This window comes from Mustela lutreola, chromosome 3 (assembly GCF_030435805.1).
Source record: "Mustela lutreola isolate mMusLut2 chromosome 3, mMusLut2.pri, whole genome shotgun sequence".
NCBI lineage: Eukaryota > Metazoa > Chordata > Mammalia > Carnivora > Mustelidae > Mustela > Mustela lutreola.
The window spans coordinates 178,230,160-178,253,294 of NC_081292.1; the positions used below are offsets into that span (position 1 = coordinate 178,230,160).

Sequence of the window (23,135 nt, forward strand, 5' to 3'; positions counted from 1 at the left end):
CGCTTTCCCTAAGTGTATTCGCAAGGGCCAGGGCAGATACACGTTTCTCAAATAAATGAATGACACATTCCCCCGGCAGAATCCGGAAAGCAGCCCCCTCGGGGCTCCCTGCTCAGCGCTTCCCAGTGCGGGGGTGCAGAGGCGCGCGGCAGGTGCCAGTGCACCTGCTGCCGCCCTCGGGGCGCCGGGCTGGGAGAGCCGCGGCGCGGGGCCGGGGGAGTGAGGGAGAGGAGGAGGGGGAGGAGGAAGTGGAGGAGGGAGGGGAGGAGAAAGCCGGGGAGGAGGGAGAGGAGGAAGAGGGAGAGGGGTAGGAGGGAGAGGGGAGGAGCGCGGGGAGGAGTCTGCGAACTTTCCGTTCGAGGGCATTGTGGGAAGCAGCCATGGTCTGAGGCGGGCACCTCACCTGTCAGCCGCGCCCGGCTCCTGCGCTCGCCTCGCGCCCTCGTGACCACCGCGCTCGCCGCTCGCCGCTCGCTGCTCGGCGGGCGGGGACGGCGGAGGCCCGGCCACCATGGTGAGTGAGCCTGGAGCGCGCGCCGGCGGGAGGCACCTGCGGCGGCGGGGCCGGGGGTGGGCGGAAGCCGCGAACGGTTTCCAGCCCGCGCGCGCCTGCGGTCCAGCCGCCGGACGGGGCGGACGCGCGGGCCACCCGGACGCCCGCCGGGACTGCCGCGGCCACGAGCGCAGCTCCTTCATTCATTCTGTCGCTCGCTGAGCGCGTCGCGCGTGCGGGGCACGGGGCCAGGCTCCCGGCGTCGCGGGGGACCCGGCGGACCTGTGCTGGCGTGGGGTGGGGGGTGCTTACGTTCTCGGAGGAGGCTGCGGGTGCGCAGGGAGGCGTGTCGTCTGCCGGGAATTAAAGGGTACCTCTGCGAGTGAGCGCTCTGAAGTCTCCGCTACACCGGATGGAGGGGTGGAGGTGGCGGGGAAGGCCTCTTTGGGGAGGGGACGTCTGAGCTGTTGGAGGTCCTGAAGGGGCCCTGCCCGTAGTGGGCGCGGACAGAGCGAGGGCCCGAGAGAGAAGAAACCCTGGCTTGTATCAGGAAGATAGACGGAGGCCAGAGAGCCGGTTGAGGCGGGTCCTAGAAGCCAAGTTTGAAGGAGTTTGGGTTTTATTCCCACGGAGTTGAGTCTTGGGAGAGTTTTAGCAAGATCACAGACCTCATTCCTTCTACACTGGGAAAAAAAAATGCTTCAGGCTGTTGGTGGAGAGTGAACTGGGGTGTGTGTGAGGAGGGGTGTCCATGTAGAAACAAGGAGACACAGGGAGAGGAGTTTTGGTGCTCCAGGTGAGAGATCCTGGCCAGCAGTTGGATGAAAACAGTAGCTTCCCACGCCTCTACCAACGCCTTCAGTCTGGGGTTTGTGTTTTGGGAGTACGGGGGTCCCACTTCCCCAGGTGACTTCACTTCCCAAAAGAAAGCAGGAACAGAAGTGACCTGCACTCTGAGGGCTTGAGCCCCCACTTCAGGCAGGAGTGGGAGCGCCTGTGGGTTCAGAAAATCGGTGGGGAAGGAGTGCAGTGGGGTGCTCAGCCCCTGGACAGGAGGGCCACAGATGCTGGTTCCTGGAGGAGGTCTGGTTGCACAGACTAGAGGTGGCTTGGTTGTTTGTTGAGGGTTCCTTGTAAGGACAGTGGGATGCAAAAAGAAGGCTGTAAATAATGGAGCAGCTCTGTTGGCTTGCTCTGGTTTCCCAAGGAACACGGTGACAGTGTGTCTAGCTCGCCGTTATCATTTGCGGAATACCGCTCTGGCATTTCTGAGTACCAAATGCTACTTCCACCCTGAGAGCAGGGGCAGGAACCTTGCTCTAGACAGTACTTGCTGTGGAGTTTTCTTTTTCCTTGCTGGTGTCATATAATCAGGTAATCAAAAGTATGTGAAGTTTCCCTAGCTTTTCCACCAGGCCTTGCCCAACAGAAATGTTCATGTTGTTATTGAGCACCTGATGGGCCGGGTGGGATGCTCAACCCTTCCCGTTCTCCGTCTCAGGTAATCCTTGCAGCAATCGGATAAAGGTAAGTATTATGCTCTTTGCCTTTTACCTGCTCTGACCTGTTTCAGCAGTGTGTCCTTGCACAGTCCCCTTGACCTCTCTGTGCCGATTTGCTGATTTGCGAAATGGGGATAATAAGAAGGAGTTCTCCAAGTGCAGTCTGGGGACCCTAAGGAGTCCCTAAAATTTTTCAGAGGTCTGCAAGACCCAAGTATTTTCATAATAGTTCATAATAGCACTATGATGTTATTTGCCTTTTTCATATTTGTTCCCTATGTGACTCAGTGTGGCGTTTGCTTGAGGCCAACATGCCCTGGGATAGTGTGACAGTTTGAAAGCAGAAGCAGCTCAGAGAGCCCAGCTGCCTTTGATTGAGCCGCACATGAAGGGGATTTGAAAAAACTGTGCCACTCTTCTCACAATTTTTTTTCTTTTTTTTTTTCTTTGGAAAATATTGTGACTGTCCATGAGAAAGTCATTTCTGTTAATGTGTAATACTACTTAAAAATGAATTAGTAAATATCTAAAAAATTTTCCCATTTAAATGTGTATTACAGTACGTACCAAAGGAAACAACCTACATAAATAAAAGGTCTTGGGGGCCATCTATTTTTAAGAGTGTAAAGGAGTAAGAGACAGGCTCTGTGAGTCAATGCAAGTGAATGAGTTTAGAGCAGCTTTGCCCGCTGTAAGAGCTCAGGGACTATGGCATGTTATCTGTTCTTCCTGCCACGAGGTAACCCCCCCCTCCCCCAGCAGCTTTGGCCTTTCCTGGAGGGCCACTTGCTGACTCCTTGTTTTTCTCCTGCTCCATTCCTGACTGTTGCCAACTCTCACTCTAGGAAACTGGAAGATGGCTTACAGCATCCCGTCTGCTACCTCCCCAAGGAAATGGTTCTTCATTCCCTTGTGTGGGTGGTCCAGATTTCTAGCACAGAGGCTTCATACCTCCTGAATCTCAGGACTGTGTTTGTATCTGGAGTATCTTGTTTGAATCAACTTTGTACTTCTGTAGCCTGTCTTTGTTTTTGAAACCTCTGGCATGGAGAACAACGTAGGGTTATTGTGTTTCAAGGAATCCCGTGGTTTCTGAGCCCAGTGTATTTAAACATCTTAGCGGGAAGAATTTACTATTGAATGGTTGACAATGTTGTTGGAAGAAGGAGGATTTTCTTTTGTTTCTTTGTTCTGTTTTTCTGTAAAAAGGTAGCGGTGAGGATTTAAAGGGTGATGTTTAAAAAGCTGCGGGAACACCTTTAGTAAAAACGCAAGTCAGTTTTGCTCTATCTAGTCTGTATGCTTCTGAAAAGTTGAAGTGACTTTTTAAACCACATTGTCAACAAAATAGAGGAATTACCCATTGAAAGAAGCTCAGAGTTTTTTGAAATATGAATCATCTTGTGTTGCAGAGCCAGTTCTCATAATGGATGTTGTTTATCCCAAGTGAGATTTGCTTACACTAAAAAAAGAAGAAAAAAAAAATGGATTCTTTGGTGTGATTTTAAATCTTCCTTTAGAGAGATAGAGAGAGCTTCCCGAGCTGAACTGTGAAGCCATTTCTTTATCAGAACGGTTGTTAGTTTGAAACAGCATGAATGCACCTTTTCCCTAAATCAAGTAATTCACAGTTGCGCATGATCATTCTCATCTCATTGTATTATGTGGGAATAGGAAGGGTGACGGGGAGTGCAGAGGCTGAGGGGGAGAAGTCGAACAACCTGTATCCTGCTATGATCCCTCTCTCCCCACCCAGTGTATCAATTTAATTGTCCCACCTTAAGGGAATTATAATAAGTGTGTAGTTATTTTGGTAGTTTAAGTTGTAGTTCGAGGGTGAAGTCATTTATTATAGTAATGAGTGCCTTCCTGCTCCGAGGCTTGGTTTGGGCTGCTGGCCAGAGGTGAGTGTGGCCAGAGGTGAGTAGAGAGGGTTGGGAATAGGGGAGGGGATTGCCCCTCTGTGGAATTCAGTTGTCCCCAGAGGGTAAACCACCACAGCCCTTCTCCAGGGTCTCCCAGCAACATCAGTGAGACTTGTATTTACCCCTTGAAGGAATTTTACTTTTGAGTTCCCATGACTGGCTTCTGTGGCAAGTACCATGAATAGCTTGTGATTTTTCTATGGCATTTTACTAACAGCAGCTGGAAGGAAATGGTCAGCAGGTTGTGTATTTCCCACAGGGCATTTTCAGCGTGTCCTTTTGGGTCCCATGAATGATTTCATTATCGACCAAAGTTAACCCTCCTCTTCACTCTATCCCCTAACACCAGCAAAGAGAACTCCTTGACGAGTCCCTAGAGATAAGCAGTTTTGGGTATCTCCAAGACTCATTCCTTCGATGTTATTTTGTAGTTACAGTGGCCAAAGGTTCCCCCAGTGGTCCAAGACTCCCCTGGGGTCACTTCTTTCCTGGGACCCTTACTTGCCTCTGAGAAAGTCTCCTTTCTGGCATATCTTGTTCTTCTCTAATGGAATTCTTTGTTTTCCCCAAAGTATCATAGTCATTGACCCAGGATAAACTCCCGTTGACTACCTGGATCCCCCAGATCCTGTGGCAAGAGAGAATGTAAACAGAAGCCAGGCGCAAAGCCCCTTGAATCATCTCAAGGCTGGATTTAGCTGTCTTGCCAGCATCCTGACCAGCTGGAGAAAATGTGCTCATTATGTGGCTCCTGATAGCAGGATAAATTGTGGATTTTAACTATGAGAAAGGAGTGCTGCAAATTATTTACAGTAGGAATGAAATCCCATTGACTATTATGAGGAACCTGGCCTTTGGAAAAACTCTGAGTCTCAAGCCTGAGAACTCAGATTTGAAATGGCTGTCTCTAAGGAGTTTTTGAAATGTGCCTGGGGGAAAAGAATACAAGCTTTCCTTAGTCTCTCAGTGTGATGGGACACAGGCCTATAGTACGTTAGGTCAAAAAGGGCATTCAGGATTCCATAATTTAATGTCCTTGATGGATCTTTTCCAGGAGGACTTCAGAGCTGGTAAGAAATGGTAGGTGTGTGGATACTTAAATGCTACAGGAGCTTTCTTTCCACACTGTGTCATTAAAGAGGGGAAACTGGGGCGCCTGGGTGGCTCAGTGGGTTAAAACCTCTGCCTTCAGCTTGGGTCATGATCTCAGAGTCCTGGGATCGAGCCCAGCATCGGGCATTCTGCTCAGCAGAGAGCCTGTTTCCTCCTCTCTCTCTGCCTACCTCTCTGCCTACTTGTGATCTCTGTCTGTCAAATAAATAAATAAATAAATCTTTAAAAAAAGAAAAAAAGAGGGGAAACTGAGGCCATTGCTTGCAAGCTGCTGTGCTTCTGCTCTTTTTTTTTTTTTTTTTAAAGATTTTATTTATTTGTCAGAGAGACATAGAGAGAGAACAAGAGCACAAACAGCAGGAGCAACAGGGAGAGGGAGAAGCAGGCTCCCTGCTGAGCAGGGAACCCAGGACCCTGGGATCATGACCTGAGCTGAAGGCAGACGCTTAACTGATTGAGCGTCCCTCTTCTACTCATTCTTATAGAGAGGGAACAGCAAGGGATAAATGTGACATATACAGATCATCTTAGATTAAAAACCTCTACACAAAATCACGAATGCATTTGGGTCCAAGATGCAAAATTTGTACAAACTTTAAATATAAAAACCCAAGAAATATCTTGTTTATGGCCAACTGCTTAAGATTAGCACACTACATCTCACAGAAAAGTTGAGCTGGTGTTCTAAGGCAAGGGTCAGAAAAATTTTTCTGTAAAGGGTTGGGTTGGAAGTATTTTTAGGCTTTGTTGGTCCTCTAGTCTCTGGCATTGTCACTTAACTCTTCTCTTACAGAGTGAAAGCAGTCATGGACAAGATGCAAATGGGTGTGGCTATGTTTTAATAAAACTTTATTTATAAAAACAGGTGGAGGGCCAGAACTGGGCTGTAGGCTATGGTTTGTTGACCTGTGTTCTAAGGTAACTTCCATTACTTCACTGTATATTTGACAAATGAATTGGACACCTGCCCTATGACAGGCAGTGCTTCGGGTAGGACTGGCTTTATCATTTGTGGCACCCAATAGAAAATGAAAATGTGGGGTCCCTTGTTCAAAATTACTAAGAATTTCCAGATGACTGCAGAGCATCAAACCAAGTTTAGGATCCTTCTGAACTCAGGGCTCCGGGTAAGGACCCTGTGTTCATGGAAACTAGCCCTGGGTCTAGGCCCCAGAGGTTGCATACATAAACCGGAAGCTCATGCTTTCCTGGAGCCCATGTTCTTGGCGGGAAGTTCTCTGAACTTTCTAAATATTTTGTATCAATTACACAGAAGAAGCTATTATAAGGCATTAGAAAATCATCATCTCTTTTTTACTCCATGGAAGTTGCGGACATTTCTGACGTGGGCAATGTAGGGACCAGTTGGGGCATGTGGAATTAGGAGCAGTCCTGGCCTTGGTGGCTATGTCAGCCTCTGCCATTTCAACCCTTTGTGGCCTAAGGAGGAGGGTCCCTTCATCCAGGCTCCTCAGCTGGTTCTTGGTCACTTCCTGAACCAGTTCTGGCTGGACAGAGAGTTCAGGATCCATACCCTTCTCCAGGCATTGCCTTTGTCCATGTCACATGGAGACTTGGGTGCCAGACGTCATGGCTTCTTCAGCCCCTCCCTGGTCGGCCCTAAAAATCTGGGTGTGGTATCATATATCAACATAAATCCTGTAAATTAGCTCCCCATTTGTGTAAAATAAGGCAGATATGCCCATATAGAAACTGGGGACTTCTAGCAGGGTATACAAGAAACAGTGATTCTTTCTGAGAAGGGCTCGAAACATCTAGTGTGATAAAGTTTCACTCTTTATTGTATGCTCTATTCGGCCATTCAGTTTCCTCTGTTGGAATGTCATGTTTTTTAAATTATATAAAAAATGACTTTTAAAAATTTTGTTATTTATATTACTTCTCCAACAAAACTCTATTTTATTTTCCCCTATTTTTGTAACTTTTTAAGGTTGGGTGTGTCTGGAATTTGGATGGAAACAGAAGTTCCCTGAAAATATGCACACGCATGCACGCGCACGCATCCACACACACGCACACACACACAGATACACACAAACATACACAGAGGCTTTCTCTAACTTGAGCTCTTGGCCAGATATCTGAGATTTCTGTTTGTACCTTGCTTTCATGTAAGAATCGAGAATAGCTGAGGGGGCAAAACTCTGATTCATCTCTCTCACTTCAGTGACTCTCAAAACTTATGCTAACAATGTTCAATGTTTCTGGTTGCTTCATAGGACTAAACCATTAAAGTACAGAGACGGCTGTCAGATCACCTGGGGTTGGCCTCTCTGCATTCAATAGAGAGCCAGACATTCCAGTGGAGATTAAGAAGTCATGTCTCTGAAAAAACCCAGAGGCCCCATCAAATGTGGTATCAGATTCTGATTATCACTGAATTATCCTTTTTTTTTTTTTAAATAAAGATTTATTTATTTATTTATTTATTTGATAGAGATCACAAGTAGGCAGAGCAGCAGGCAGAGAGAGAGAGGGAGAAGCAGACTAGGACCCTGGGATCATGACCTGAGCCGAAGGCAGAGGCTTTAACCCACTGAGCCACCCAGGCGCCCCTATCACTGAATTATTCTGCCCCCAATTTCAGTGTCTGTTGCACACCCCCAGCTTCCCTTGCCTTCCTGAAAAAAAAAAAAAAAGAAAAGGAACAAAAAAAGGTATCAACTTTTTGTTATGCAGGTGAAACTAGAAAAGACTTGAAAAAAATGTTGACTTTTAAGAGAAGTGTCAGAATTTCATCAGGGGGACAGGACATGCTGTTGGAAGACACATCTCTGTTGTGTAAATATTTAGCTGCTTGTTCCTTGTGGAAGTGACACAGAGGGCATTTTGCCCAGCGTGTCCCCCCCCACCCCCTCCACCGTCTGCAGCCACTTGCAGAGGCGGGTGTCAGATGTCAGGGCAATGTGTCCAGGAAGAGAATGAGATGAGGCAGACAGCCTAAGGCCCTGCATGTAAGCTCTGTGATCTTGACCACTCTGCTTATCCCTCTCACACTGGGCCCACTTCCTCAATTTACCTGAAGATCGAACAAGATAATTCAGTCCAAACAAACCCTTTGCGTGAGTCCTGGCACCTAGAACGCATTCCATCAATGTAAGCAAGGCTATTTTTAAGAGAAGCAGGAAAAAAAATGTTTAAAAATAGTTCATAAAGTTTTTTTTTATTATTTTTCTCTCCCTAGGAAACTTAGCTGAACCAATGAACTAACGGAACAAAATATCATAGACTGTAGACACTGGGGAGGTGGGAGAAGGTAAGGGTTATTGTAAGATTAGTTTTCCCAGTGGGATTCAATTACCCGGTGTAGGTCTGAAACATTTTTCTTTTATTTCTTAGACAAGTACTTTCAGTTTCTTTACTAAGAAGCCAAGTCCTCAATTCTAGGTGCAGGGTGCATGAGTCCTACCTTTCAAAGTTTATTCAGTCCCATGACTTCTGTATTTTAAGGATTCAGATAATCTACATCAACTGTCTTGGTAAAAAGCTAAGAGGGAAGGGGAGACTTAACTGTATAGCCAGGCAGATCTGTCTCTCATATTGAACCTGAACTTTGAAAGAAGTTGACAGATATGCCATCTCCCGCCTCCTAACAAATTTTGTTCAGGCTGTAGACATCATTGTCAAGGTATAAAGGCCCTGGGGACAGATTTTTAATGAGTGCTAGCTAGGTAGGCTGCTGTAGGAAAAAAATGAAAGTTCTTAATCAACATTTAAGTGGTCATTACCATGCAGGGTGCTGAAGTTTGCATACTAAGCATAGTCTCTCAAACCAAATTTGTTCCTGATCACAAAAAAATTCGCATTAAAAAAGATCAAATAAGCATCACTATGAAATACGAATAGGGTCCCAAGATATTAATGTTTCATTCGACTTCAAAGTCGTAGTGAAAGGTTGCCTGGAATGTTTGCTATTTCCAGTATCTTTTTGCTCCTTAAATGATTTGAAACAGAACCGAAAGCTAGTCTGCCTCTCAGAAGACTCCAGGAAAAAAACCTAGTGAGAGGCGTATTTACTATGAGACAAAAGTTAAATGATTAACAGGTATTGTTGGTATATTCCCAATTGATTACTCTGTCCAGAGGAAGTGATAAATGAAGAAATAATATGTGAATCACTTTTCAGGGTTTTTTTTCTTTTTTTCCTCACTTGCTTTCCTCTTTGAGTTCTTTCTTTTTTTCTTAAAGATTTTATTTATTTATTTGACAGACAGAGGTCACAAGTAGATGGAAAGGTAGGCCGGGGGTGGGGGTGGGGAAGCAGGCTCCCCGTGGAGCAGAGAGCCCGATGTGGGGCTCGATCCCAGGACTCTGGGATCATGACCTGAGCCAAAGGCAGCGGCTTAACCCACTGAGCCACTGAGGCACCCCTCTTCTTTGAGTTCTTAATTGGGGAGGTTATTAGAAAAGCAAAACCCACAGGTGTAAGATCTGTTCCTTGATTTATAAGACACTCGTGTCGTTGGGAAGACATTTGTGACATGCGTAGCAAATCTAGATGAGTGTGGGAGTGGACAATTAAGCACGAAAGTGTGTCGTTCAGATTATATAATTGCTGCAGGAATTCCGTGGCGCAGGACTTGGGAGGGGCTCGTGGGAGAGAGAGAGGCTCAGGACTGAGTCCAGAAGGGCAGGGCGATCCTGCCCTCCGCTTTTCAGAAGAGCGCATACTGTGTGGGTGCTGATATGTGTGTCAGTGGAAGGGGTTAATAAGCAGACTGTAAAGACAGGCTGTTAAAAGGAAATGCAAATCCTGGAGGAGAGCCTGGTGTCTCACTGACACCCCTTGTCAGCCCCACTAGCCCAGGATTCATCTGGTATTATCTAGGAAGGAGTCTTTCTCACAGGTGGATTTTCCAGGTAGCTCAAAAGGACAAAGTTTGTTTTTTTTTTTTCTTTTTTTTTTAAATTTTAGAGGTAAGAAAGATGTTAATACCCTCCTCAAGCTTTGGGAAAATGGATCAAAAGTGCTTGAGGCTTGTTCAAAGTCAGGAGTCATCTCACTTCACTCCTTCATTCCACTGCTTGGTTTTGGAGATGAGTTGCCTTCTTACCAGCCAAGGTGCAGTGTTACTGAAATTGCAGGTGTGTTTAAGAGAGAGTGTGTGTGTGTGTGTGTGTGTGTGGTCTCCCAAGTGGGTTAGTTCCCTTGTATATCTCTAAAACACCCTCTGCTGTTCTTTCCCTCGCCTACCCTGCAGCTCTGTCTCCACTTCTTCTACCACTTTCATATAGTTTTGAGAAGAGAAGGAAAGGTCATTTTAATAGTAGCATAAGAGACATCACTAGAAAGACAGAAGAGCCTAACACTTGGAAGGATGGCTGCCCTGGAGCTAAGGGGACTCGGGCCGTCACCCAGCTCTGCTCATTGCTCTTACCTTCCCCACTCCTCTACCTCCCTGGGCCTGTCCTTGCTGTCCCAGGAAGCAAGCATGGACCTGAGGCATAGTCTCTTAAAAATCCTTTCTGGCTCTCACAGTCTGTGATGAGCCACAAGAAAATCCTCTGCCTCTCCGAACCTAACACACTATTCCGAACGGGTCAGAATCCGAGGCAGGGCTGGCCCGATGCCCAGTTGCTGACCCGTGTGTCCTTGTGTTGCTGCCGATGAGGTTTGGGCTTGTCCTCCGTGCAGCGTGCAGGTGGAGCTCTCATGGCTGCAGCCGGCCCGAAGGAACGATGACCCCACCAACTCCGAGCGCACATAACTAGTTAGTGAGTCACTTGCGCGGCTCACACATCTGTTTGTTGACAGAGTCTAGGCATGGTAGTAGGTGCAGTTTTGGCCTCAGTCAGGTCAAGTGTAAAAGAAGCACAGCATTATTGTTTTGCTTTAGGTAAAAATTACCAAATACCTACTGTGGTCTAAACCCAGACTTGGAGATGAAGAAGGAGCTCGAAAGGAAACAGAACTGATAATGCTTCTGACCCCATGGTGGGGGGCGTGGAGGGGGGGGGAACATGTAAGTAGAGCAGCTTGTATGCTACCGTAAACTGTGGCTTTCTTCAAAGAATGTTGGAAATGAAGCTGTGGTCCGCAGGGGCTAGGGTTCATAGGGAAGTGGACAGACATCTGGACAGGAGTCCTGAAAGCATGTTACTGCTTTGGGGGAGAAGCCTATTTCAGACATGGGCAGGGAGGAGGGGCCAGATGGTGAGACCGGTCTGGGCAGGAGGTGCTTCAGGGTGGGAAGCCGCCTGGCATGGGTGCGTGGGGGAACAAGTTTGGAAAACACAAAACACACACACACACACACACACACACACACACTTCTCCAAAATACCCAGATATCTAGTACAGAAGAAAAAGTGGAGTACTTCGGTGGAGGGTGTTGAAAGACAGGAGATTTTCTCCATGTCATTCATCTGGAGGACCATCCAGGAAGGTCTGGCTTTTTTTCTCTTCTGTTCAGGGCCAGCGTTTCATAGATGTGGACGATGAGCAGTGTGACAAGCCCTGCTTGGGACAAGGGCCTAAACTAACTCCTTGTCCCTCTGTCGTATTTTTGGATGGTGGAGGGTAGTATGTATACAGGCAGATGCTATTGATTTGAGGTGTTAAAATGAAATGTAAAGTTTTATGTTCATCTTCTTTGTCTTAAGTAAGTTGAACAACTATACCCATTTTTCAGAAGAACTTGAGCCTATCTTTGTGTATGATAATTTTACTTTATTTTTTTTAAAGATTTTACTTATTTATTTGTCAGATTGACAGAGAGACAGAGAGCACAAGCAGGGGGACTGGCAGGTGGAGGGAAAAGCAGGCACCCTGCTGAGCAGGGAGCCCCACTAGTGGGGTTTGATCCCAGGACCCTGGGATCATGACCTGAGCCAAAGGCAGATGCTTAATCCACTGAGCCACCCAGGCATCCTGTCTATGATCATTTTAAAACAAAATTCAGGCAGTAAATATTTATTGAGCGGCTATATGTCAATGCCTATTAAAATTCAAACATTACACTTACTTAAAAATAAAACATTTTGAAGCATGCAGGACTGAATGTGAAGGCTTCAACTTTGGCTCCTTGTCTAGATCTGTGAGAGAAATAACGTTTGTTCTGAGAAAAAGGTTCAGAATGACCTTCTTTGAAATAATAGGCTTGTCTGATTAAGTGATGTTTATCCATATTTATGAGTAAAGTCCATATCAAAAGTGTCTTTTAAATCATGGTAGAAAGTAATTTTTGGAGTAACTAGCTTAGCAAACATTATCCCAATAAAATTTGCATTGGTGCTATCTCCGCCCCATGTAGATCAGTTTCAGGGTCAAAATGCTGAGGTTTTAAAGACCACACTAAATCTTGCTAACACAGTGACATTAAGACTTTTTAGAGCAGCTCTTTCTGCCCACAGCTCCTGCCCCCATTCTTTAATAAGCCACCATTTTGCACCAAAAAAAAAACAACCAAAAAAAAAAACAAAAAAAAACTTTTTAATAAAACCAGCCTTTAAATCTCATTTTCCCGAGTTCCTTCTTATACACAGTGAATATAACTACATTTTATCAGTAAGAGTTCAAAGAACAGAATAGCTTTTCAATAATCATTGTATTTTTAGCAAATATCTACAACCTGAATGCTTCTATGACATACTTCCAATTTAGAATTATATTCTGTAGTAGAGTCTTGACTGTGGGAGCTAAAATTTTTAGACCTTGAGCAAAAGTGACCCCCAAAAGCTGTGAAGTTCTTTTTATTAGCTGCAAAAGAAGACATTCATGAACAGAGTAGGACTTCCTTTTCTTTACAAAAGCATCTTTTTTCTCCCCAGTTTTATTGAGATAGAACTGACCAATGCATCTTGGGATGGTATCTTTTTATAACATCATTGAAAGATTTATGATTAAATATCAGTTTGACTGCCAACTCACACATTTATGGGTGCCAATGACTTCATCACTTCTTCTGTAGCTACACACTGCTAAAATTAGATTTGATTTCTGGATTTTAAAATAACAATTTAAGATGTTGTGCAAGGGAAAGAAGTGAGAAAATAGAGTGTGCTTTTCTAACATTGCCAGTTTCTCTACTGGGTGATGTAAAGAATTGTTATTTCCAGCAAAAGTGACCCCAAAATATCTGTTGTATTCTCCCTTAAAAAAACAAACAAAAAACAGGGACGCCTGGGTGGCTCAATTGGTTGAGTGGCTGCCTTCGGCTCAGGTCATGATCCCAGCGTCCTGGGATCGAGTCCCGCATCAGGCTCCTTGCTCGGTGGGAAGCCTGCTTCTCCCTCTGCCTCTGCTGCCACTCTGCCTGCCTGTGCTCACTCTCTCTTTCCCTCTCTGGCAAATAAATAAATAAAATCTTTAAAAAACAAACAAACAAAAAACAAACACCCGCCCCCAATACTTCATGCTGTTTGAGAGATCTCATAAAAGAAAAACAGTTGTTCAAATTGAAGATGTTAAGCCCATCTTCAGTCCTGTGGACACGTGGTGGACTGCAATGACCACCCCTCCCCGCACCCCCTCCCCCCGAATGCAATGCCTAGACCTATATTTCTTGATGACTCCAGGAAAGTCTTTTAAGTGTCAGAAACATAATGTCTTTTATCTTCAATATAATACGTCACCTAAGTGTGTGGATTCAACAGTATAATATATGTAAATGTGCCCCAAACCGTACCCGCCATGCAATGGGTCGTTTTTATTGATAAGTATAATTGTCATGTGGAATACTGTGTTCAACCATGGTCAGCAGACTGGAGTCCTCCTGAAGGAAGGGGTCCCTGAGAAGTTACAGAGGCCAGACAGGGCATCTTTTCTCCTGGAGCTGTGTTCACAACTTCTTCCAAATTGTCTTTTTTTCCCAAGGTTTGAGCAGACCACTGCTGCTAACACAGCTGTCGTCAGACAAGCTACTGTTGAGTAGATCCTGAAGCCTTCTTCTGGTTGCTGTCCCTGAGGTGGAATGACCACACCATGGTTGATTGGACTGTGTCTTCTGTAGAGAGCTAATCTAGCTAATCTATTTTATTCTAATTGTCAGGTTATGAGGATTACCTGTAGTCTTCGATTGCATGGTGTTGTAGATGGTAGTGTTATGCATCTATTTAACACAGACTAAAGGGAAGGCTGGGGAGCTGTAACTAGCAGTCTCATGTATGCTGTGCACATTCAAAGGAAGGAAGGATTGATATGTGGATGGTGGCAAGACCTCAGGCTTTAGAGCCAGATGTATCTGTGTTGGAATCCCTCTCTGCCAATGACTACCTTTGAGGTTAGTCACTGACATGGGTATTCCAGGACATCTGTCTGGGGCCTCGTATCAACATTCACTATCTGTTTCCTGCTGGTAGTTATCGTGATTGTGATGGCTTGTGGCTACTCACACTTCCTGCTTCTCTTAGCAACGCAGCGTGTCCATGGCCTGGAGCCCTGACTTTGCTCAGAAAGAGGCCCTGTGATCTCTTGATTTACTTTTGACAAGTGACCAACTGAAGTGGTTGTTTTCACATGTATGGAGATGAAAGGAATAATTATCCACTTTCTGTCATAGAGGCTTATCATCACCTGTGTTATATCCCATTCTTCATTAGCCAATTAAACTAAGATGATAAAGTTCTGTCTGGTAGGATAGTGTTCTGTGGAATGCAGAGTAATGCACACATAAGAATGGTTAATGGGCTTGAATTCGTTGCTGTGGAATTAAAACCTTTTTAGATTTCTTCGGAAGCTTGGATCCTTTGCTTTAGTTTTTCTGACAAGGTCCACATGTTAAGTTGGTTTACAAATCTGTGTATCATTCATTTGAGGTTAGTTAGTGCCAAGGTCTGAAGTTGGTTCATAAACCTTTAAGGAAAATGATTATTATCTGAAGGTTAAATCAGAACCTAAAAGAATTATTACTTGGGTTTTTCTGGAATTAGTTAACCCAGTCTCTCCGCTTTCTCTGGATCGAATCCAAAATCAACCCTGGACAGTTTCTCCCAGACTTACCTCCTCCAGATTCTTCCTCCCAAAGAATGTGTATCCTACATGAGCCCATGACTAAAAGTTACCATGCAAGAAGCATCAAAGACTGTCCTTAGTTTTATAGCAGAACATATTCAGATGTTTTCCAGTGTGGTTTATAGAATATTTATAGAAGTAGTGGTATTGTTTTACTAACTCTATGAAGCCCTATTGGTAAAATGAATTAAAAGTCCAAGTCAAAAATTAAATCACGTTCATTTAAAATAAAGTTGGGTCTCTGTTATTACTGTCAGCCTGAAATCTCTTGTACAGTCTTAGAATTCTTGCTATATTTTTTAGTTTAATATGCAAGCCTCATTTTGATTGAAGTACAAACAAGAGTTTCTGTATTTGAAGCATGAGCCTGTTTTGCAAATGGCGAATGTTCCCATGACCAGTGAAAATTTTGTTCCTGAAGTTTGTTAGGGTCTTTGGAAAAGTGGTCCTGGCCACATGCCCCTGGAATGGTGACCATGGATGGTTTAAATGTTACTTTCAAATACTTTTGGTTTCAGAATATTGTGATGTCTGAGAAGCAGAAAGACCAACCCTTTGTCATTTTGCCTCTTTATTAAACTCAATTCTGATGGGTGTGGTTTCTGTTCCTAGGCTGCAGGCTCTGAACTAGACAGAGCAGAACAGAGAACAAAAGGCAGAGAATAACCATTTCCCATTGTTAAGAGAGTGGAGTGTGAGATACTCAATGATTCCAGCTATGCCCACTGCAGCCTCTTTTCTGGGTTTTGCTCAAACTTACTTAGCATATTCTTCCTCCTAGTGAGAGTCACAAGGGGACAGGGGTAGGGGTTTGAAACCTAGGCCACTTCCATATTCTGAAGCCACTGGCATGTGAAAAAAAAACAAAGTGGCTAAGCCAGGCTATAAATATTGTGGCAGTTTTTCAAGCCTTATGCTTAACAAGTGAATGCATGTAGCATATATAAAATATCGTGCACTTTCATTTTCCCTTTTGCAAAATGTTTTGCAAAATGTTTTAAAACACGTATTGATGCACTGTGTCAGCCAGGAGCTTAGTCTGGAAATGGGCACAAGCTTATATCCCGTATGAAGAACATCTCTGTCTTTTGGCCTCCCTGGGGCTTCCCTGTGACCTCCTAAATAAATACACAATTCTAAGTTTGAGATCCTTTGTGGATGTCAGGCTGGCCCCTTCCTTGTTACCTCTTGCACTCAGAAGAGTACCTCTGCTTCTGAGGATATTATCTGGCATTACTGGAGGTCAGAAGGGCATAGCATACATGAGGCAATGGTGGAAGAAAAGAAAAGGCTATTTTGTCATTGGCTATATGACCAGTTTTGATTCCAGTTTACTTGTTTTTGTGACTTCATGGCACAATCCTGGCTTTACCCGCACCCCCCCAGCTCTTTGACCAATGAGACAATGGTGTTCAAGCAAGGTTCCGTGGAGATCCCTGAAAACCCCCAACGTTTCTAACCAGAGCTGCTCAGCTCTCACTTTTGACTCTTTGTCCCTGACTTTTGTTTAGATATAGACTTCATGTTTAACAAAAACCCAAAAAGCAAAAAGCCTCAAACTTGAAAACCACTTCTCTAAGGGCAAAGGGTAGAAGAGAACCATGTTTTATCGCGCTTGCCTTATTCCAGGAAAGCAATGGGTCTCATATCTTGGGTGGTGGGGGGGGAGGGCAGGGAGGGAAGACTTTGGTTAGAAAAACTTTTTGTGGGGCACCTGGGTGGCTCAGTGGGTTAAGCCTCTGCCTTTGGCACGGGTCTTGGTCTCGGGGTCCTCGGATCAAGCCCCACATCGGACTCTCTGCTCAGCGGGGAGCCTGCTTCCCTCTTTCTCTCTCTGCCTGCCTCTCTGCCTACTTGTGATCTCTGTCTGTCAAATTAATAGTAAATAAAATCTTAAAGAAAAACTTTGTGTTTTCCTAGAATATTTGGTTTCTGAGAAGTATGAAAAATTGCTTTATGACTGTCCATCTAAGAAGCACTCTCTGCATCCTATCATTTGAAAGAATTTGTGGTTATTGTTGCCTTGTGCGATAGGTATCTAGTGTCATGTGGTTGGGGTTGAAAGGAATTGTGGAAATCATTTCAGGTCCAGCACTCCAGAGATGCCGGTTAGGTTGCCAAGTCTCATGGAACTGGTTCTTGGTAAAATCCGGGACTGGAACCATAGTCGATGCAGCTAGGCTCTGTTGTTTTTCCTAAGGCTATTATTTTGCTGACTCAGTTAGTAAATAGGTAGAGAATAAGCAAGGCTTAAACTACTCACAGGGCACCTAAAAACACCAAATCACTGGGGAACCTGGATGACTCATTCTGTTAAGAGTCTGCCTTCAGCTCAGGTCATGATCCCAGGGTCCTGGGATCAAGCCCTGTGTTGGTCTCTCTGCTTAGTGGGGAGTCTGCTGCTTCCTCTTCCTCTGTCCCTCCCCCATTTTGTGCATGCTGTCTCTCTGTCAGATAAAATAAATAAAATCTTAAAAAAAAAAAACCCTACCAAATCACATATTCTAATTTCTACAGCTTATGTCTAAGAGGCCCCAAGGCATAAACACAACTCACATGTTCCAAATAACCCTCAAACCAGAATGCCCCCAGCATCTACAGTTGTGTATAGATGAAATTGTTAAAAATGGAGCCAAACAACTCAATGAAAAAATAGACAAAGGCCTTGAATAGACATTTCTCCAAAGAAGACCCAACATGCACATGAAGCTCAGCATCACGATTCATTAGGGAAATGTAAATCGGTATGATAATGAGATAGCACTTAAAGCCATTAGAATGGCTACTGTTGGGGGCGCCTGGGTGGCTCAGTAGGTTAAAGCCTCTCCCTTCCGCTCAGGTCCAGGGTCCTAGGATCGAGCCCCGCATCGGACTCTCTGCTCAGCAGGGAGCCTGCTTCCCTCCCTCTCTCTCTGCCTGCTGCTCTGCCTATTTGTGATCTCTGTCTGTCAAATAAATAAATAAAATCTTAAAAAAAAATAAACATAGAATGGCTACTATTTAAAAAACCCGGAAAACAACAGGTGTTGGCGAAGCTGTGGAGAAGTTGGAATTCTTAGGTTTGAAATGAAATGGTGGGGATAGAAAATGATGCGGCTGCTATGGAAATGGTATGCTGTTTCTTTAAAAAATTAATCAGAGAATAACCATGTGATCCAGCAGTGTCACTGCTGGGCATGTACTCAATGCTTAATTGAAAGCAGGGACTTGAAAAGATTGTGGGGGCAGCTGGGTGGCTCACTCAGTTAAGCGTCTGCCTTCAGTCCTGGTCATGATCTCAGGGTCCTGGGGTAGAGTCCTGTATCAGGCTCCCTGCTCACTGGGGAGTCTGCTTCTCCTTCTTCATCTGCCCCTCTCCCGCGAGTGCTCTTTCTCTCTCTCAAATAAATAAAATCTTTAAAAAAGAAAAGATTTGTGCGTCCATGTTTGTAACAGCATAATTCACCCAAAAGTGGGAGAAACCCAAATGTCCACTGGTGGATGAATGGATAAAATGTGCGATATATACATACAATGGAATATTATTGAGACTTAGAGAGGAAGGATATTCTGACACAGGCTACAACATGGGTGAACCTTGAAGACATTATGCTAAGTGAAATAAGCCAGTCACAAAGGACAAATGCCGTGTGATTTCACTTATATGACATATCTAGAGTATCAAATTACAGAGACAGAAAGTAGAATGGTAGTTGCCAGGGGCTGGGGGGAGGGAAGGAGTGGAAAGCTGTTGTTCAGTTCAGTGGGGGACAGAGTTTCAGTTTGGGGAAATGAAAAAGTTCTGGAGATGGATGGTGGTGATGATTGTGCAATGTTATGGATGTATTTAACGCCACGGAACTATACATTTCAAAATGGTTAAAATTTAGACAAATTTTATGTTAGGTATATTGTACTACAATAAAAAATCTTAAATCCTTAAAAATGGAGCCAAACTTTAAACCATAATAAAATGATCAGGCACTTCTTAATAGAATATTGCAGTGAACGGACCAGTAAGAGAGGAATCTTTAATGGTCTATTAAAAATAATGGCTGTCTAGTTTATTGGGAGATTTCTCTCCATCACACAGTATTTGTTGAGCCTTTTCTGGATAGTATTTCTTTGGTAAGTGGAACAGCAGACCTTTGCATTTAGATAAGTAGACATTACTTCATGTGTTATTTCAAGAAAGGAAATAACGGCGCTTCTGTGGGCCAGCTGCAAACTTCATAGTAGTGTATTTCAAAAAACTGCAAAAGAAAGAAGGGGGTCAGGTATCATTTATTTCCCTCTGTCATTTATTAAGCCACTTAGTCTAAATTTTCACCAGCCCAGCAGCATTTTGCTTTGGTCAAAAGACAGCTGTAACCTGGAATTTAAAATAAACACATATGCATGTGTGTGTGTGCACACACATACACACAGACACATGACAACAGTGTTTGAGGTCAGGAACACATGACAACAGTGTCTGAGGTCAGGATGCCCAGGCAGTCATCCTGACTCAACTGCTTACCACTGATACAACTGTGGGCAGTGCCTTCTCTTCTGGAACTGAGTTTCTGTTAGGTTGTATCCAGTAGTCCTATCCAGCTTTAGCATTTTGTGAGCTCTCTGGTCATGCGTTGGGATTTTTAGTGCATATACCGATTTTGAAACACCTCACTCTTGGCTCTTGGTCCGTCTAGCTCTTTTTTCATTTCTCAATCAAAAAAATCCTCAAAGACTGCTTTTGAAGAAAAAGTAGGAGACCCAGTAGACTCAGTAGATAGCCCAGACTTGAGAAGAGCCATGGACAAAGATGTCAAAGCATCTTGATGTTAGATGGTGTTCTGTTAGGTCATTCTCGGTTCTGTAACAAAAGAAAACCACCATTAAGCTCCCTTGATACTGGTGCTGATGGAATCTGTTATCACCTCCCTCTGAAGTCAGCAGGTGGGCACTGCCGCTCCTCTACTATTCGAACAGTACCTGGAAAAGCACGAGAACATGAAGGGATGGATGCTGACAGAGGCTTGGATCCCTGTTCTGAAAATATTGGCTTGGAATTAAAACAAGGTTTTCCCAGGAGAACAAAAAAGTGAAATGGCTACCTGTAATGAATGGTTTTAGGAAAATTCTTTTACTTCTTACTTACCTAAAATTTCACAGGCTAACGTTTAGAGATTTGCTTTCTACTTGCTGTACCGTGGTAGTCCACATAATCTAGGTACATGCTAGATGCAAGCCTGGTCTCCTGTTGTGCTGTCAAGGTTCTTTGGCTGTAACTTTTTTCTGATAGTTGATCATCTCCTTTTCTGGGAGGGGTAGTATCGAATGTGCTGGAAGAACAGATATTTGTATCTAGTTGAGAAGTTAAATGTTAATCAACTAAATGTCACGTCCCCATGGCAATTACTTCATGATTGTTAGTCTTTCCAATAAATGGGCTAAGGGAGATTTTCTTTGACTTTAGATGATGGATTATTCTTTTTTTTTTTTTTTTCCACTCTAAAATTTATAGCAAAAAAAATTCATAGTGTTCTCATGTTGCTTTTTCATCTGTTGTCCTGGATGTATCCACCAAAGATTGGCACCGAATATACTTGCATGCTGATAGTATATCAACATTGCCCGGAAGAAATTAATTTATCTTCTCTCCCACAGGCAAAAATCTGCCATTAAGAGGTGAAGCAGTGGTTGATTTAGACATAATTCAAAACCCATCAATATTATTCTACACATTAATCTTCTAAATTCTCACAGCTCTGTTGTTAGCTAAATAATTACATTTTACACATTAGCTTTTCTTTCTTGTATTATGGAACTACTGTTGAGTAAATTACTGTTTCATTATCTTCCTGCAAGAGCAGATCTGCCATCATCATTCATTCATTCAAAAAGCATTTATTGAGGGCCTACTATGTGCCAGGCACTGTTTTGGAAGGTTGGGATACATCAATACACAAAAGACTTCTGGACTGCCTCATGGAGCATTCTTTGTATACTATGGAATAATTACGATAATAAAATAATAAAGTGGGGCTCCTGGATGGCTCAGGTCGTGATCCTGGAGTCCCAGGAAAGAGCCCCATATCGGGCTCCCTGCACAGCATGGAGTCCACTTCTTCCTCTGCCCCACACACTGCTCGTGTTCTTTCGCTCTCTCTCAAATAAATAAAATCTTTAAAAAAATAAAAAAATAAAATGTCAAGTGACAAATACTTGGAAAAATACTGGAGTAGGGTTGGAAGATTAGGAGTGTTGAGGCAGACCAGTGGGGGTAGCACGTTATATATAGAATGGTCAGGGTAGGCCTTACTGAGAAGTGGATTTTTGAACAGTCTTGATGGAGTGAGGGAGTGACTCGTGCACCACTCAGCTGGTACAAAGGCCCTGAGGTAGGGTGTGGTAGTGTGGCTAGGATACAGGGAGTAAGGGGAAGAGTGTTTGGTGATGGCGGAGATAAGGAGGGGCACATTGAGTAGGGCCTTGTGGGTCATGGTAAGGACTTGGCTTTTTCTTGGAGAGAACATTTTGAGCAGGGGAGTGACCTATCCTCTATTCAGTCTGGCTGCTTTATTAAGAACAGATGGAAGGGAGCAATGGATGAGGTCATTGTTATGACCTGTCTAATCAAGTCTCTTAAAACTTCACTAACCTGTTAAAACTCGTTGAAAGGAAAATGTCGAGTATTCTAAGGAAATTGAGTTGCATTGTTTTCTAGTGCTAATATTAGTCTAGGGCATCTTAGTTGATTTACCATGAGAGTATTAAAATTTAGGGGTCTTTTTAGGTCTACCTTAATGAAAAAGATGAGCTGTTTAAAAGTAGAAATTATACAGTATACCACTCTCTCATGTAAATGTGCTTGAAAAGAATCCTTTCTCCTGTTGTGTTTCTGGTGGCCTATGGAATAACCAAAGCAGAAACAAATCCCCCTTCCATGTAGTGTTAGATTAAATTCTCAGTAATAGGGGTGACTGGGTGTCTCAGTTAAGCATCTGCCCTTGGCCCAGATCATGATCCCAGCCTGGAATCGAGCCCCACGGTGGGCTCTCTGCTCAACATGAAGTCTACTTCTCCCTCTCCCTCTGCCTGCCACTCCCTTTGCTTGTTCTCTCTCTCTCTCTTTCTGTCAGATAAATAAAATCTTAAAAAAAAAAATTCTCTGTAATAACCTAGAATTTAAAATGTATCCAAAGGGAGGAGGTTGCCTAGGGAGGAGCAGAAGCAGCACTTCCCAGCCTGGATCCCTGGGGCCTCAGGGATAGATAGGATTGGCTTGAAGCTACCAGTGATGCCATCAGAGCAAGATGGCGTTCTCCAGATCGTCGAGGCTCAGTTCTAGCTACCTCGCTACTCAGTTCTAGCTTTCCTCCCTGTGTTTTGGGTCATACTCCTCTGAGAAGAATTTATGTTAACTGTTTTTTCACTTTTGATGAAGGAAATGCTAATAAATACTGGGCTGTTTCTTGACCTAAGGCTCACATCCACAAAGCCTTATTTTCTTGGGCACGGTGTGTGGGGTGCAGGGTTGGGGAGTGTGGCAGAGTCTGGGGCCCCTCTCATGCCCCTGAGTGACAGCTCTGCCTCCAGCTGCTCAGCATCCCAGAAAACCCAGTTCTCGCCTTCCTGTGTTACGGTAGACACTGTATTCTGTAGTTCCTTAGCAATCTTCACTTAAATTTTTAAAACTATGACTAATGCATAATTATTACAGAAAATTTGCAAAAAACAAATGTAAAGAGGAAAATACAAACCACCTGAAATGATGCCTGAGCGAACCTTGCAACGTTGTTTATACAATTACTTTTTCCTTCAAATATTGTAAAAAATAAACATGAATGGTATCTGAAATTATTGGGGCCCCAAGAAAGAACATTAACAATCTCAGCCACTTGTATATAAAAGAATGTAAATATATTCTAAATACCAGAAGTATAAAGTCAACTTTCAAAAGTAAGTAAAAGGGAGAGTCTAAGATGATATAAAATGGGGGTGCTTGGGTGACTCAGTTGGTTAAGCATCTGACTCTTGATTTTGGCTCAGGTCATGATCTCAGGGTGGTGAGATGGAGCTCTGTGTCAGGCAGCATGGTGGGCGTGGAGTCTGCTGGGGGTTCTTTCTCTCTCTCTCTCCCTCTGCCCCTCTACCTCCCCCACTTA

At 44.0% G+C, this 23,135-nt stretch overlaps 1 protein-coding gene across 1 annotated transcript in view; it reads left to right on the top strand.

Annotated features, from left to right (window-relative positions):
* The first annotated feature begins 349 nt into the window (after positions 1–349).
* AP1S3 (adaptor related protein complex 1 subunit sigma 3) overlaps positions 350–23,135 on the top strand; it is a 55,257-nt gene continuing 32,471 nt past the window's right edge. The window contains exon 1 of the mRNA XM_059167901.1: positions 350–514. Coding sequence (XP_059023884.1) covers positions 512–514 — 3 coding nt within the window. The 5' untranslated portion in view covers positions 350–511. The remainder of the gene's footprint in view (positions 515–23,135) is intronic.